General features: G+C 41.5%; 2 protein-coding genes and 1 long non-coding RNA gene across 3 annotated transcripts; all 3 read right to left on the bottom strand.

The window, feature by feature from the left end:
• Window positions 1–1,150: 1,150 nt before the first annotated feature.
• LOC118427970 (zinc finger protein 678-like) lies at window positions 1,151–2,128 on the bottom strand (the record flags this gene model as incomplete). Its single annotated transcript, XM_035837936.1, has 1 exon — window positions 1,151–2,128. A coding segment is annotated over exon 1 (978 nt), but the record flags the coding sequence as incomplete, so codon positions are not given.
• Window positions 2,129–5,576: 3,448 nt separating this feature from the next.
• On the bottom strand, window positions 5,577–11,562 carry LOC118427968 (zinc finger protein 845-like). Its single transcript, XM_035837934.1, has 3 exons — window positions 11,024–11,562; window positions 7,480–7,848; window positions 5,577–7,395 (listed from the first exon to the last, which is right to left on the bottom strand). Exons 1-3 carry the CDS (start codon window positions 11,560–11,562, stop codon window positions 6,468–6,470), a joined length of 1,836 nt encoding a protein of 611 aa, XP_035693827.1. The 3' UTR covers window positions 5,577–6,467.
• Window positions 11,563–12,000: 438 nt separating this feature from the next.
• Window positions 12,001–15,050, bottom strand: LOC118427866. The gene is made up of 2 exons (XR_004832595.1): window positions 14,867–15,050; window positions 12,001–12,070 (listed from the first exon to the last, which is right to left on the bottom strand). It is a non-coding gene; the product is annotated as an uncharacterized LOC118427866 (long non-coding RNA).
• Between the last annotated feature and the right edge of the window lie 780 nt (window positions 15,051–15,830).

The following is a 15,830-nucleotide window of genomic DNA, read 5'->3' as shown; positions in this document are numbered from 1 at the left end:
TAGGAGAGAAAAACAAAAATACATTTATCATCATCTCAGGTGTTAAGTTCACTCCTCAAGGAGGTACTTTTTCTCTTACAGACGTTGATTTTCTGCTCTTGATTGTATGCCAATGAACATACAAACAATCCGTTCTAGTCTACAAAAATAATGTAAGTTCAACTGTTCTAAAATTGAGTTTGTTAGAAAACAATCAAGAATTACCATCAGAAAATATACCGTAAGAAGACAATGACACTGATACATAAACAATACGTCCTAGTTTACACACTTGTTTACAAAAACAATGTTAAGTTCTAATTTACCACCAAAGTTACATTCTAGTTAAAAATGTAAAGTTCTAGTTTCTTAGAAAACTATCAAACGAGATTTACTATCCTAGAAGTTAAAAGATAGGAAATCAACTTAAACACGAAACGCTTCCAACAAAGTAACATTTTAGAAATTAAATCCTATAACACAACAACCAACTAAACTTAACTATTCAAGCGGAACCAAATTACTTAAATAGCTGAACAAGATGCTGAGTTAAAGTTGAATTGGAACTTTTAACACAAAAATTGGAACCAAATTTTCAACTGTCCACTCAAGCATTTGTCAAGGAATGAGCAAACCACTGCTTTTGTGACGTCACCTTATGCAGATAGAACGCGACTCGGTGAACAGTAGATCATAAGTTGCCGTTTACAACACCCCCTGTCCCTGCACCCACATAACATGACGTCACAGATTTGGTGGGCTGCTCATTCCTTGACAAGTCTAGAGTTTGACGGTCGAAAATTTGGGTATGTAGAATCCTTAATGTTGGAAATTAAAGTAAGTAAATTCCTTTGTTTTGGAAATTACAGTTCAACTTTGACCCAGAAAGATATTTACGAAAGCAAATAAACTTTTGGAGAAAACGTAAAAGTTGCTGTATCAGCAACAAAATCTGTAGTGACTTTACTGAAAACGTGCTGATAAGGCATATAAGTCTTTAGGACCAACAGTTGACTGAATTGTCAGATTCCCTTCCGCACCTGCAGGGTTTCTTACGTGTGAACGAGGATTAGACCACCTGGCTTGCTGAACTACCTGCTGCACTCCTCACACCTTTGAGTTTCCCCCTGTGAGTCCGCATGTGTTTCTTCAGATCATCTAGCCGACTGAACTGCCTGCTGCACTCCTCACATCTGTAGGGTTTCTCCCCAGTGTGAGTCCGCATGTGTTTCTTCAAATTACCCAGCTCACTGAACTGCCTGCTGCACTCTTCACACCTGTAGGGTTTCTCGCCTGTGTGAGTTCGTATATGTTTCTTGAGACTGCCCAGCTCATTGAACTGCCTGCTGCACTCCTCACATCTGTAAGGCTTCTCCCCTGTGTGACTCCGCATGTGAGTCTTCAGATTACCCAGGTCACTGAACTGCCTGCTGCACTCCTCACATTCGTAGGGTTTCTCACCTGTGTGAGTCCTCATGTGAGTCTTCAAATTTTCCATGTGACTGAACTGCCTACTGCATTGCTCACACCTGTAGGGTTTTTCTCCTGTGTGAGTCCGCATGTGTCTCTCCAGATTACTCAGCTCACTGAACTGCCTGCTGCACTCACCACACTGATAGGGTTTCTCCCCTGTGTGAGTCAGCATGTGACTTTTCAGAGCACCCAGCTGACTGAACTGCCTACTGCATTTCTCACACATGTAGGGTTTTTCACCTGTGTGAGTCCGCATGTGTTTGTTCATAGCACACACATGACTGAACTGTCTGCTACACTTCTCACACATGTAGGGTTTCTCTCCCGTGTGAGTCCGCATGTGACGTTTGAGCTTATGAAATAAACTGAACTGTCTGCTGCACTCCTCACACCTGTAGGGTTTCTCCCCTGTGTGAATCCGCATGTGAGATTTTAGAACACCCAGCACACTGAACTGCTTGCTGCACTCCTCACACTTGTAAGGCTTCTCCCCTGTGTGAGTCCGCATGTGTCTCTTCAGATGACCCAGCTGATTGAATTGCCTGCTGCATTCCTCACATTTGTAGGGTTTCTCACCTGTGTGAGTTCGCATGTGTTTTATCAAACTGCCCAGTTGACTGAACTGCCTGCTGCACTCCTCACATTTGTAAGGTTTCTCACCTGTGTGAGTCCGCATGTGTTTCTTGAAATCGCCCAGATGACTGAACTGCTTGCTGCACTCCTCACACTTGTAGGGTTTCTCCTTTCTGACAGATCCCACTGAAGAATCCCTTTTCGCCTTTCTCCTGACGCCACCCAAACCCTGGGCTCTGCTTGTTGTTGACATCCTCCTAGATCTTGTGCAACTTCTGCAGAGACAACAGGGACGATTGAGTAAGAGATGCTTCATCTTTATTTCATTGGGTGTGCCATGCATGCATTTTTCAGTGAGACGTGGTGAGGGACGAAAGTGCGGTTTATCTTAACCACTGACAAGTTTTCTTAAGTTTCAACTGCAAGATTATCACCATTGTCATTGTTGATTCGGGATTTACTTGTCCAGCAGTAGTGTTTAATAGTGATCCAGTTTGTTTAGGTACAGGTACAGGTACACAGATGTTTAGGTCCGGACCTGTACCTTAACAATTTTTAGGTACGGTACGGGTATTTAGGTACACAGCCCTAAGTGTGACTTTTGACGCCGTACAGGCATACGCCACCGAAAGCCCACAGCTATGTACAATTAGAAACAAACAGAAATGGTGATCTCTCAAATTCTTAGCAACTTCTCAGCAAATGAAGTCATTCGATAAATCTTCACCGAAATTTGTTGTCAAAGCCTAACTTGGCTGGCGGACTTCAGGAAACAGTACAAAATAGAAAGCCCGATTAAAACGACTAAAAAAAGTTTACAAAAAACAGACGGAGCCTAACATCTGCTTGTATAAATTTCATGGAAAAGAGAATAACCAATAGAATTACGCCAAATTGTATAAAGCAGAAAGCACAGCAAATCACAGCGTAGATGCCCCAAGAAGCTCAAATGGGCTGGCGAGAGTCTGACACTTTGGATTCCATGGCCTGCCTTGGATTTTTCATGAAAAACAGGTTTTCAATTAATTAACGGTTGCGAAAGGGGACCGACATCTATTCTATACGATCATAACATTTATGACAAAAACAAAGAAGTGTGACTTTTGAAGCCATACCGGCATACGCCACCGAAAGCCCACAGCTACAATTAGAAACAAACAGAAATGGTGATCTCTCAAATTCTTAGCAATTTCTCAGCAAAATATGTGAAGCCATTAGGTAAATCTTCACCGAAATGAGTTTTTTTTGTCTCCGAAAAAATAATGAGAAAACCCTAAATTGGAACCACGTCTGTAGAGGGGATGGGGTTTTGTGCGCGTGAAAAAGTTGCGCGTGAAAAGTTGCGCGTGAAAAATCTGCGCGTGACAATATGCAAATTAGCTGATTCCCAAGGGATTAAAAAAGTTTCTGCAGTTTTATACTTAAAGGCTCAAACAAAATGGCACAAAATGGAATTAAGTATCATATTGTTGCATTTTTGAGTACAAAATCTCAATCTGAGTGATTTTAAAGTGATTTTTAAATGTTAAGTTTTCACGCGCAAAAAAGTTTGAAATTTGCGCGTGAAACAATCTTCTTCAAAAAAGAGAAAATGAAGCTTCTAAAATGGAGAAAAGCCTCAAATTGTTACATTTTACAATATAAAACCTCATATGAGTAATTTTTCCATGTATTTCTGTCAAATTTAGGTGATTTTGAAATGTTCAAAATATGCAAATTAACCTATTCCCAAGGGATCTAAAAATTAGGGTTTGAAATTCAGGTAACAGATGGGAAATTATATCGTAGGTTCAAATTTTTCTGCCTTAGAATTCCTTGCTGCACATTTTCTGACATATTTCAGGAACTTTATTTTTCACGCGCAAATTTTTCACGCGCACGAGCATATTCTCCACGCGCAGAAAACCCGTTCCCCTGTAGAGCAGTTACTGAACCTCCCCGTAAAATAAGGAACACGCCATGATGAACACCAGATGTTGGAATGGCGGGATGTTTCGGCAAAGGGGCGGACGGAGGGGTTTACAGTATACCGTACATATTTCAACTCCTTCCACTCATACCAGCAAGACGCTTCTTAACACCAATGAGCACTACAAAAGTGCCTTTCCAATTATCCATACACGGCCGCGTGGCGCGTTGGTACACCCGATCCCTCGATCTCGGAAGTTAAGCAACGCGACGGTCCGGACAGTGCTTGGATGGGAGACCAACCAAGGACGTCCGGATTGCTGTAGCCTCACGAAGCTTTCCACGAAATCGTCTTCCGGGAGGGACGTAAAACGGGGGTCCCGTGCTCGAGGAGGTGCCTCGACCACGTTAATCAGCCTCATTACTCATAATGGGTACCTACTGGCTGGCAAAATACACCTGGTGATTATTATTAAGCAATCCTGCAGTTCCACTCCTTTTAACGATTACAACGCTATAAATGCATATAAGAGAGACACTGCTGTAAACCCCTACAGGGCCCCGAAATTTGTTTACGTTATCTTCAGCCTTCCCGCTCGCTTCCTGTGTGACTTGAATAAACAGTGCGACAGAAAGTTTCCCCTAGTGTAGGTGAGAAAACAGCAAAGCTACAAAGGAACATGTGCATCAAAGATTATGGTCTATTTTTCAAGACCCACAGAAGGCAGAAAAATGGAGCTGAGCTACCAGTTGACGCGTGACGGGGCTCTACCAAAATCACGACACGCTTCAGTTTTCTGTCAAATCTACATAAGTTTTAGGGTCAAAATACAACAGATCGTCTTACCTGAACAAACTTGAACCCCTAGCCTTGGACAGAAACACCAGTAGGTCGTCTCTATTAAGCCGCGGAAGTTGTGATATTTGCTCCGGAAGGACGGGAACTTTTCCGAACTGCTCTCGACCTCGCCACGTAAACAGGAAGCCGCGGCGGAGATGACCCGGAAGTATTCTATGATCATAGGTCAGACACAAGATCCTGATTACTCAACAGTTGTCGCGATTTGTGGCAGGGACGGTCATTCTCGTACATGTATAGGACTGTTAAGCCACAGTCGACGTTGTAGGGCTGATATCAATTAGGATTTTACCATCGTCAATATTGACCGAAGGAGGCCATTATGTATGTCGCGATATTGCATTCTTCAAGCAGAGGTTCGGCTCAAATTGTTTTTGACGTATTTCTAGGCGCATTTTGTTAGGTTTTCTATTTTGTTCCTCTTTCTTTGTCTTGAATATAATGTTTTCCCCATGATCATAGCCGGAGTCGAACCTCTGCCTAGCTGAATGCAGAACCCATTGTTTAACTCTAATAATTGTTGCAGCGTGGACGCACATTAAAGATTCTAGCCACAACCGACTCTGTGATATCGGGTATTGGTGGACCCTACTGCAGAGATTGTTTGTCTTTATTTAACACTGATGTGGTGTTGGGTAAATGAAAGAATCAGAAAATTGGATGTTCTAGATATCTCGCCTTCTAATGGTTGGGATGCTAAGTAAATGTAAATTTCCTATACTTCTTATGTGGTAACAAACTCAATGTGGAATAAAAACTACATGCTTGGTTTGTAACTGTTTATTTGAAAGCAACTGTTAACAAAATAAATAAATGCAAACTATCAAAAACCAACAACAAAGATAGTTACTAATCATTTAAAGTGAACTTATCTTACTTAATTTTCCTAACTTTTCTACCAGTCTTTTGTTATCCCATCTAAACTCAAACAAGAAGCCTAAAATATATAAAAAATACATATATACAAAACTAGAGCTACTATTCCTAGAAGAACAGGAAAATAATACATTTATCATCATCTCTGGTTGTAAGTTCACTCGTAAAGCCTACTAACTTCCCCACGTACTCATTAACTTGCTACTGTTCCTCATTTGTCAATTAAGGTACAAAAAAAACAATGTTTAGTTATAGCTTACAAACAGCATGTTAGGTTCTAGCAAGGACTGTTTATAACGACCTTGGTTCTAGGTTTAAAAACAATGCTAAGTTAAACTTTAAGAAAACAACATTATCTTCTACTTTACAAAAACAATGCTAAGTTGTTCTATGAAAGAAATCATCGAAGTTAAAAGACAGGAAATCAACTTGAATACTATAAGTTTCCAACAAAACTAATATCTTAGAACCTTCTATACAACTTCTATGAAACCACAACCAACTACTCATGCGGAATAAAACTACTTTAATAACGGGGAAACGCTGAACTGTAATTTCTAACAAAAATTGGACTTTTCCATATTTTCAACTGTAAAACTCAAGACTTTTGCACGAGATGAGCAGTACAACGCTTATGTGTCGTCTAAAGTAGAAAGCATGACTAACAGAACTTTAATGATGGCAACCCTCGTCTCTGCATCTGCATAACATAACGTCACAGAAGCGGTGGGTTGCTCATTACTGAACAAGTCCGGAGTTAGTCCGTCAAAGGTTAGATCACCTGGATTGCCTGCTGCTCTCACCACACCTTCGAGTTTCCTCTGTGAGTCCGCATGTGAGTCTTTAGATTTCCCAGCTGACTGAACTGCCTGCTGCACTCCTCACACTTGTAAGGTTTCTCTCCTGTATGAGTCCGCATGTGAGTCTTCATAGCACCCAGCTCACTAAACTGCCTGCTGCACTCCTCACACCTGTAGGGTTTCTCCCCTGTATGAGTCCGCAAATGTTTCTTTAGACTATTCAGTCGACTAAACTGTTTTGTGCATTTCTCACACTTGTAAGGCATCTCCCCTTTGTGAGTCCGCATGTGAGTCTTCAAATTTCCCAGCTGACTGAACTGCCTGCTGCACTCCTCACACTTGTAGGGTTTCTCCCCTGTGTGAGTCCGCATGTGGGTCTTCAGAGTACCCAGCTCATTGAACTGCCTGCTGCACTCGTCACACCTGTAGGGTTTCTCACCTGTGTGAGTCCGCATGTGGGTTTTCAGATTACCCAGCTCATTGAACTGCGTGCTGCACTCCTCACACTTGTAGGGTTTCTCACCGGTGTGAGTCCGCATGTGTCTTTTCAAAGCATCCAGCTCCCTGAACTGCCTGCTGCACGCCTCACACCTGTAGGGTTTCTCACCTGTGTGAGTCCGCATGTGAGTCTTCAAATAACTCAGCTGACTGAACTGTTTGGTGCACTCCTCACATTTGTGGGGTTTCTCCCCTGTGTGGGTCCGCATGTGTTTCTTCAGATCACCTAGCTGACTAAACTTCCCGCTGCACTCCTCACACTTGTAGGGTTTCTCTCCTGTGTGAGTTTGTCTGTGAGTCTTCAGATTACGCAGCTCACTAAACTGCCTACTACACTCCTTACATTTGTAAGGCTTCTCCCCAGTGTGAGTCCGCATGTGACTCTTCAGATGTCCCAGCTGACTGAACTGCCTGCTGCACTCCTCACACCTGTAGGGTTTTGCACCTGTGTGAGTTTGCCTGTGAGTCTTCAGATTCCCAAGCCCATTGAACTGCCTGTTGCACTTATCGCACTTGTAAGGCTTCTCACCTGTGTGAGTCCGCATGTGAGTCTTCAGATTCCCCAGCTGACTAAACCGCTTGCTGCACTCCTCACACTTATAGGATTTCTCCCCTGTGTGAGTCCGCATGTGAGCCTTCAGATTACCCAGATGACTGAAGTGCTTGCTGCACTCCTCACACTTGTAGGGTTTCTCCCCTGTGTGAGTACGTATGTGTTTCTTCAGATCACTCAGCTGACTGAACTGTTTGTTGCACTCCTCACACCTGAAGCGTTTCTCCTCTCTGACAGATCGCACAGAAGAATCCCTTTTCGCCTTTCTCCTGACATTACCCAAACTCTGGGCACTGCTTGTTGTCGACATCCTCCTAGATCTTGTGCAACTTCTGCAAAGACAATAGGAACCATCACGTTAGAGATGCTTCATCATTAGTTACATGGTTTCGTACAAGTGTATGTGTGTCTGTGTGTATGTCTATGAGTGTGTGAGTCTATATGTGTGTCTCTGTGTGTTTGTGTGTTTGTGTCTTTGTTTCTATATGTGCGTGTATCTGGCCTGGGAGTTTCTGTATGCATTTGTGTGTGTGTGTCTGTGTGTGTGTGTGTGTGTGTGTGTATGTGTGTGTGTGTACATGTGTTTGTGCCAAAAGAGTGAATTGTGGTGGAAAAACACGAATGATCTATACAATTATCTAGCACCTAGTTTTTGACAGATGGTGCACCTATAATGCAACTAGATATATTTGTAGGGTATAGTATGGGGTAAATGTACTAAAAGTTTACTCAAGATGACGCCAGCATACTGGAGCGAGACTCCTACCTAACCGAAGATCTCTACTCTACTCTACTCTACTCATACAAGTGAGCAAACAAGATGGCTGCCGCTGCTGGGCGTGATGTTTTACTTGACATCACAGCGGCTAGCAACGAAATTGCCAAAGAAACAGAAATTTCACAGAAAAGAAAAGCTAACCAAGAATGTATATTTTTGCTGTTTAACAATCACAGCAAATCACAGCGTAGGGTCGCTTTTAGAGTCTCAACTGCGAAATTGGATTTCGAGGTCATGGAAACGAAGGATTAACGTGTGCGAATGGGGACCGACATCCATTGTTTACGAGCAACAAGTCGAAAACAAAGGAGTGCGATTTCTGACGCTAGACACTGTCCCGCGCCTGTAACATGTGTAAATACAATGAAAGCAAAGAAATGGCGAACACCAGATGTCAGAACGTGGCAAGTTAAGACCCACGGGCGGACGGAAGGGTTTACAGTATACAGTACCTTACTTTTATCAACTGCGCCCTTCATACCAGTAAAACGTTTCTTAAAACCACTAAACTTGAGAATGACCTGTGAACTAGAAAATACACCTAAACACACTTGCAGTTTCACCCAGTTTGATGGTTTCAACCAACATTATTCAAAACATAATACCCTACGGTAAACCCCTCATGGGCCCCAAACAATTTGTTTACGCTATCTTCTGCCTTCCTCCTCGCTTCCCCCGTGTGAATTTTGAATAAACATTTCCTCCATTTTAGGCGAGAAAAACAGCAAAGCTACAAAGTATCATGCCTTCCTTCATTCTGCAAGCTATGGTCTATTTTCTAACACCTACAGAAAACAGGAAAATGGAGCTGAGCTACCAGTTGACGGGACCCTCTTTCAAAATCACGACACACTTCGTCTTTCTGTCAAATCTGATGAGATTTTAGAGTCAAAATACAACAGATCGTCTCACCTGAACAAACTTGAACCCTAGTCTTGCACACAAACACCAGTAGGTTGTCTCTAAAGCCGCGAAAGTTGTGTTTTTTTTTGCCTCGGATGCACAGGAACTTTTCCAAACCGCTGTCACTCCCGACTCTTCGAGTAAACAGGAAGACAGCGCCATGTGACCCGGAAGTAATCTTTTGTTTTGGGTGAAACATCATCTCCTGGTTATCCAATAGTTGTCGCGACATCGGTTAGCTGTATGCTGAGATTGTAGTAATGACGTATACTAGTAGTTTAGAAGCATAACTTGACAAATATTATGACTTGTATTACAGGTTTGCGATATGGTTTAGCCTGCGTCCACGGGCGCCGCCATTTTGTTTCCCAGTGGTGTATGATGGGAAGTGGTGTAGTAGTAGTCCACTGTGTCCAATTACAATATAATGTAAGTGTTATATCAGCGTGGAATGTTATGAGCGTGTTGTTGCGGTCTTGACGGATATAAAGAGACGGCAGAATGTTTGGTGTGTTTTATTGTGGCATGGCGTTTTTAATCCCTACTGACTACTGTTCGCATACATTACCAACCGTCAGTAGCGTTGTAGACGCACATTAAAGCTTCTAGTCACGGACCGGCTCTGTGATATTGAGTATTGGTGGATAATCCTACAGAGATCGTGTGTATATTAACACTGTTCAGGTGTTGGGACAGATAACTGCCCCCAAGTCAGTTTCAAAGAAACTGCAGCAGGATTTCCGGTCTTCATATCTGGTGTTCTAGATATCTCGCCTTTTAATGTTTGGGACATAAGTAAATGTGAATTTCCTATATTCATGAGGTAACAAATTCAATGTGAAATAAAAACTACATGTTTGGTTTATAACTGTTTATTTAAAAGCCACTGTTGATAAAATAGATAAATGCAAACTATCAAAATCAACAACAAGATTGATATTAATTAGTATAGTGAACTTATACTACAAGAGTATTAACACCTCTATTGGTCTACTGTTCTCCCATCTAACTGCAAGTCTAAAATCTATAATGATACGGAACATAGCTAGAGATACTATTTCTATGAGAGCGGAAAAATAACAAGTTCACCACTCTTCCCCTTTAGACATTGACTTGGTACTGTTCATTAAATGTCAATAAAGGTACAAAAACAATCTTCAATGTTAAGTTCTAGTTCTACTTTACAAATCAGTGTTAATTTCTATCTTAGATACAAAATAAATGTTATAAAAGCCTTAAAGGGGTGTTACTTTCAGTAATACTTCATTAGCAAACCATCAAACACGATCTACTATGTACTTTTGAAGGAATTTCAAAACAGCAAACAAAATTCTACTTTTTCCTTGTAGGCATACCTCACTACTGTATGTGAATGTGTAAATAAAGATACCAAAGCGTGCTACTTTTAGTAACTTCTAGTTTGCTACGAAACAATCAAAAGCAATCTACAATAGTCCATCATAGAATTTACAAAACAGGAAATAAACTTGAACATGATACACATCCAACAAAACTAACAATAGTAACATCTTTGAAACTAAATTCTAGAAAACCAAGGGTAACTGAACTTCACTATTTACATGGGATGAAAATAAATCCTACAACAGAAAAGGCTTGCGAATCGAAAACACGAACAGAACTGGCTTTATTGACAAGGTGTCATTGCATGTAACTTTTCAGGTTCAACCGCTAACTAAACTGTCGGATCTGATTCACTTCCAAACCGGTTGGCTTCATTAGTACTCCTCACACCTGTTTGTCACCTGTGTTAGCCAGCTTGTGTCTCGTACGACCAAGCTGACTGAAGTACTTGCTTAACTCCTCACACTTGTACAAGTTCTGTTGTGTGAGTTTCCATGTGTTTCTTCAGAGCACCCAGCACACTGAACTGCCTGCTGCACTCCTCACACCTGTAGAGTTTCTCCCCTGTGTGAGTCCGCATGTGTTTCTTCAGATCACCCAGCTGACTAAACTGCCTGCTGCACTCCTCACATCTGTAAGGTTTCTCCCCTGTGTGAGTCCGCATGTGCGTCTTCAGATTACCGAGCTGACTGAAATGCCTGCTACACTCCTCACACTTGTAGGGTTTCTCCCCTGTGTGAGTCCGCATGTGTTTCTTCAAATGATCCAGCTGACTGAACTGGCTACTGCATTCCTCACATGTGTAGGGTTTCTCTCCTGTATGGGTCCGCACATGTCTCTTCAGATCACTTAGCTGACTGAACTGTCTGCTGCACTCCTCACACCTATACGGTTTCTCTCCTGTGTGAGTCCGCATGTGGGTCTTCAGATGATGGAAAAGACCGAACTGCCTGCTACACTCCTCACACCTGTAAGATTTCTCACCTGTGTGAGTCCGCATGTGACTTTTAAGATGATGGAAACGACTGAACTGCTTGCTGCACTCCTCACAATAGTAGGGTTTCTGACCGGTGTGAGTCTGAATGTGTTTCTTCAGATCACGCAGCTGACTAAACTGCTTGCTGCACTCCTCGCATCTGTAAGGTTTCTCTCCAGTGTGAGTCCGCATGTGACTTTTCAGATGACCCAGCTGACTAAACTGCCTGCTGCACTCCCCACACATGTAGGGTTTCTGTCCTGTGTGAGTCCGCATGTGTCTCTTCAGAGAATCTAGCCGACTGAACTGCTTGCTGCACTCCTCACACTTGTAGGGTTTTTCCCTAGTGTGAGTCCGCACGTGTTTCTTCAGATCACACAGCTGACTGAACTGCTTGCTGCATTCCTCACACCTGTAGCGTTTCTCCTCTCTGACAGATCGCACAGAAGAATCCTTTTTTGCCTTTCTCCTGACGTCACCCAAACTCTTGGCACTGCTTGTCGTCGACATCCTCCTAGATCTTGTGCAACTTCTGTAGAGACAATATGGACGATCGAGTTAGATATATTTTATCCATACTGGCCATAGGAATGCATTAATTTTTAAGTGAGGCGTATTAAGTGGCGAAAATGTGGTCTATATTTGCCACAGAAACAGACTTTTCACGAAAAGAGAAGCAAGAAATAGAATTCTGCCAAATTGCACGCAGAAATCACGGCAAATCACAGCGTGTAAGCTGCGCTGACAAGAACCTGGTCTGCAGTCTGCCACTTTGCCTTTCGATTTCGGGTTTATAATAATAAGTAATAAGTTTTATTGCAAATTCATGCCCGTGGGCTAATTGCAGGTAACATACAAGATTCAATCAGTGTAAAATACAGTATAACAAGTGTCTACTCTATTCTAAAACTTGTGAGAGCTAACTCTAGATCCTGGGTTGTTGGGTTCGACTCCTTTTTTGAAGACAGTGGAAGACGAAAGATCCCACCTTTTCTATTATGTCACTATGTGCGGGTTTTGTGATGTTAAAAGGAGAACCATTTTCTTTTTATCTTTGAATGTGAGAAAGTTTGGATGGAATTTGATGGCCTCTTTGAACAGCTCTTTTCTTTCTTGGTTATAGAGAGGGCAGTTCGATATAATGAGGTGACCGTATGCGAAAGAGACCGACAGCTATTGTTTACGAGCATAACAATAGCAGAAAAACAAAGGAGTGTTGCTTCTGACGCTAGGCAATGACAATGATCAATGACAATGATCTTTATTTGCATGACCTTGCCCATATGGGCTAAATGCAGTAGTTACATAAAACTTTGCTGTAAAGAATCTTTACAGTGGCAGTGGGAGAGACAGAACAACTAAGGCTATGCTACACTATAAGTACATCTATCGTTTACAAAATAGTCAAATATGTAATGCTATACTATTCTACAATTTACATGTCTCTTTTCTCTTCTTGAAACAAGTGTATATGAATTCACAGAGTTTTTGCAGTACAATGTTGTCAGATGATTTCATTATGTATACAAAAAGCTCATCTTTTACTAACTGTTTAGCTCGTGTATCAAAATTCAGGGCATTAATAAAAGAATTACGTATATCACTATATAACTCACATTCCAATACAAAATGAACTTCATTTTCAATATCTTTGGCGTTACAAAGTGTACAGATTCTATCACTCGGAGGAGTCCGGTTGTATCTTCCTACTTCTATGCGCCACCCTACGCTTGAAGCTACAGTGAAAACAAAGAAATTGTGAATATCTCGTTATACTGATCAATTTCTAGGGGAAATGTGTGACATCACTCGGTCAAACATTGGCGAAATCGGATGTTTTTCGTTCTACGTTGTCCCCGAATGTGCAAAGAGAAAACGCTAAACTTGAAAACACGCCCAATCATCAGTTACTGAACCTCCCCGTTAATGTAGTACACGCCATGATGAACAGGGTTTTCGGAAAACCCTGTCCAGTCCAGACAGGGAAATGGGGCGGAAAACCCTTTCCAGTCTGAAAAGAGGGTCTGCATAGGGGTTCCTGGCAATGCTTAAAACTATAACTTCAGACAGCACTTACACTAAACTGATACACATAACTATAGAATCAGCAGCATGAGTGACACAAAGGTGCAATATGCATGCACACAAAGTCAGTTCTGTCAAATGCAAAGTACCCAATTAACACTTATCTGGTAGGACATGAGGGGGAGAAAATTACACCCATTGTCCATCAAACAATGGATAGTGAGTGTCCGTCAATTTCGGGTTGTTAAACAGTGGCAATACATTACAAAGACAGGCTTCAAAAGGTTTTCTTTAAATGATAAGTGTGCAGCACTCATTTTGAGAGCTGGTGTGTTTAAATCCTGGTTTAATAGAATGACTGCGAAAGGTTTCAATATCAACACGACTTAAGTACACATTACGTATATTATACAATGCACTACAATAAAGCCGAGATAGCATTTTTCAAACCCTAGTACAAGTTGTGAGCTATATAGAACTATGTATCCTTTAAAAAAAAATGTGTTTTAGTTGCAAAATTATGCCGTTAGGCTAATAGCATGTTCAGTCTCAAAGACTTAAAGAGTAGAAGTTTTTTATATGATGCACAGAAGTAACAATGATGGATGATTTTTGTTAAGTTATAATTTTTGTATGACATTGTGTCACACTTCAAGTTTATGTTATTTCTGTGCTTAGCCATATTAAAGATAAAAAATGTTGTAGTAGCTTACAACGTATACCCCCATGCAGACCCTCTTTTCAGACTGGACAGGGTTTTCCGCATTCCGGACTGGACAGGTTTTTCCGAAAACCCTGATGAACACCAGATGTTAGAATGGCAAGAAGTTTCCGGTCCAGGAGCGGACGGAGGGGTTTACAGTATACCGTACATGTATAAACTGCGGCCTGCATACCAGTAAAACGTTTCTTAACATCGATAAACACTACAAAATTGACTCTGCAAATGCAAAGACACGTATACATACCTGCATTTGTACACGTATTAACGATTACAACGCAAAAATATCATAAAAAGAAAGATCATCCATAAACCCCTACACGGCCCAAATGTTGTTTACGTTATCTTTTGCCTACCTCTTCGCTTAATAAGTCTTATCCGTGTGGATTTTGAATAAACTTTGATAGAAAAGTTCCTCCATTTAAGCACACAAAACAGCAAATTTCCAGGAACATGAGTATCACTTCCTTCTGCAGGCTTTGGTCTGTTTTTCAACACCCGCCTACCAAAAACACCGACACGCTTCAGTTTTCTGTCAAATCTACAGAGATTTTGGAGTCAAAATACAACAGATCGTCTTACCTGAACAAACTTGAACCCTAGTCTTGCACAGAAACACCAACAGGTTGTCTCTAAAGCCGCGAAAGTTGTGATTTTTGCTTCGGAAGGACGGGAACTTTTCCAAACCGCTGTTGCTCTCGACTCTCCGAGTAAACAGGAAGACGGCGTCATGTGACCCGGAAGTGATCTTTTGTTTTGGGTCAAACATCATCTCCTGGTTATACAATAGTTGTCGCGACATCTCTCAGCTGAATACTGAGATCATGGTTATTGCGATATAATTTAGTTGATAACTTGACGACTTATATCACATGTATTACAGGTTTGCGATATGGTTTAGCCTGCGTCCACGGGAGCCGCCATTTTGGTTCCCATGGTGCATGATGGGAATGGGTGTTGCAATTTTGATGTGTTAATATTGACGTACGTGGAATGTTATGAGCGTGTCGTTGCGGTCTTGTCGGATATAAAGGGACGGCAGCCACAAAGGTAAATGTTTGGTCTGTTTTATGGTGGCATGGCGTTTTTAATCCCTACTGACTACTGTCCGCATACATTACCAACCGTCAGTAGCGTTGTAGACGCACATTTAAGCTTCTAGCCAAAGACCGGATCTGTGATGTTGAACATTGGTAGAGAACTCTACAGAGATCGTGAGTGTATTAACACTGTTCAGGTGTTGGGAAAATGAAATGATCAGATAATTGGCCCCTAGTGACTTTCAAAGAAACTGCAGTAGGACTTCATATCTGGTGTTCTGTGAATCTCGCCTTCTAACGGTTGGGATGATAAGAACATGTGAATTTCCATTCTTATGTGGTAACAAATTCAATGTTAAATAAAACCTACACGCAAATCGGTTTCTAACAGCTTATTTGAAAAAAAAAAGTTAGCAAAATAGGTGAATGCAAAATATCAACATGAACAAGAAAACTAGACACTAGTTAGTAAACTGAAGAACATAACTGATCTTTCTCGTTTTATT

The sequence above is a fragment of the Branchiostoma floridae genome, chromosome 12 (assembly GCF_000003815.2).
Source record: "Branchiostoma floridae strain S238N-H82 chromosome 12, Bfl_VNyyK, whole genome shotgun sequence".
NCBI lineage: Eukaryota > Metazoa > Chordata > Leptocardii > Amphioxiformes > Branchiostomatidae > Branchiostoma > Branchiostoma floridae.
Note: the sequence above shows the minus strand (reverse complement) of the source record. Positions and strands in the feature narration are given on the sequence as shown.

Excerpts from the sequence above, each read along its gene's own strand:
- LOC118427968 (XM_035837934.1), bottom strand. The coding sequence starts at position 11,562 with ATGCGGACTCACACAGGTGAGAAATCTTACAGGTGTGAGGAGTGTAGC. Across the intron at positions 7,849-11,023 it reads ACAGAACTTGTACAAGTGTG|TTGCACAAGATCTAGGAGGA; the intron begins AGGAGTTAAGCA and ends TCTTTGCAGAAG. Across the intron at positions 7,396-7,479 it reads ACAGGTGAGAAGCCTTACAA|GTGTGAGGAGTGCAGCAGGC; the intron begins GTGCGATAAGTG and ends AAAACCCTACAG.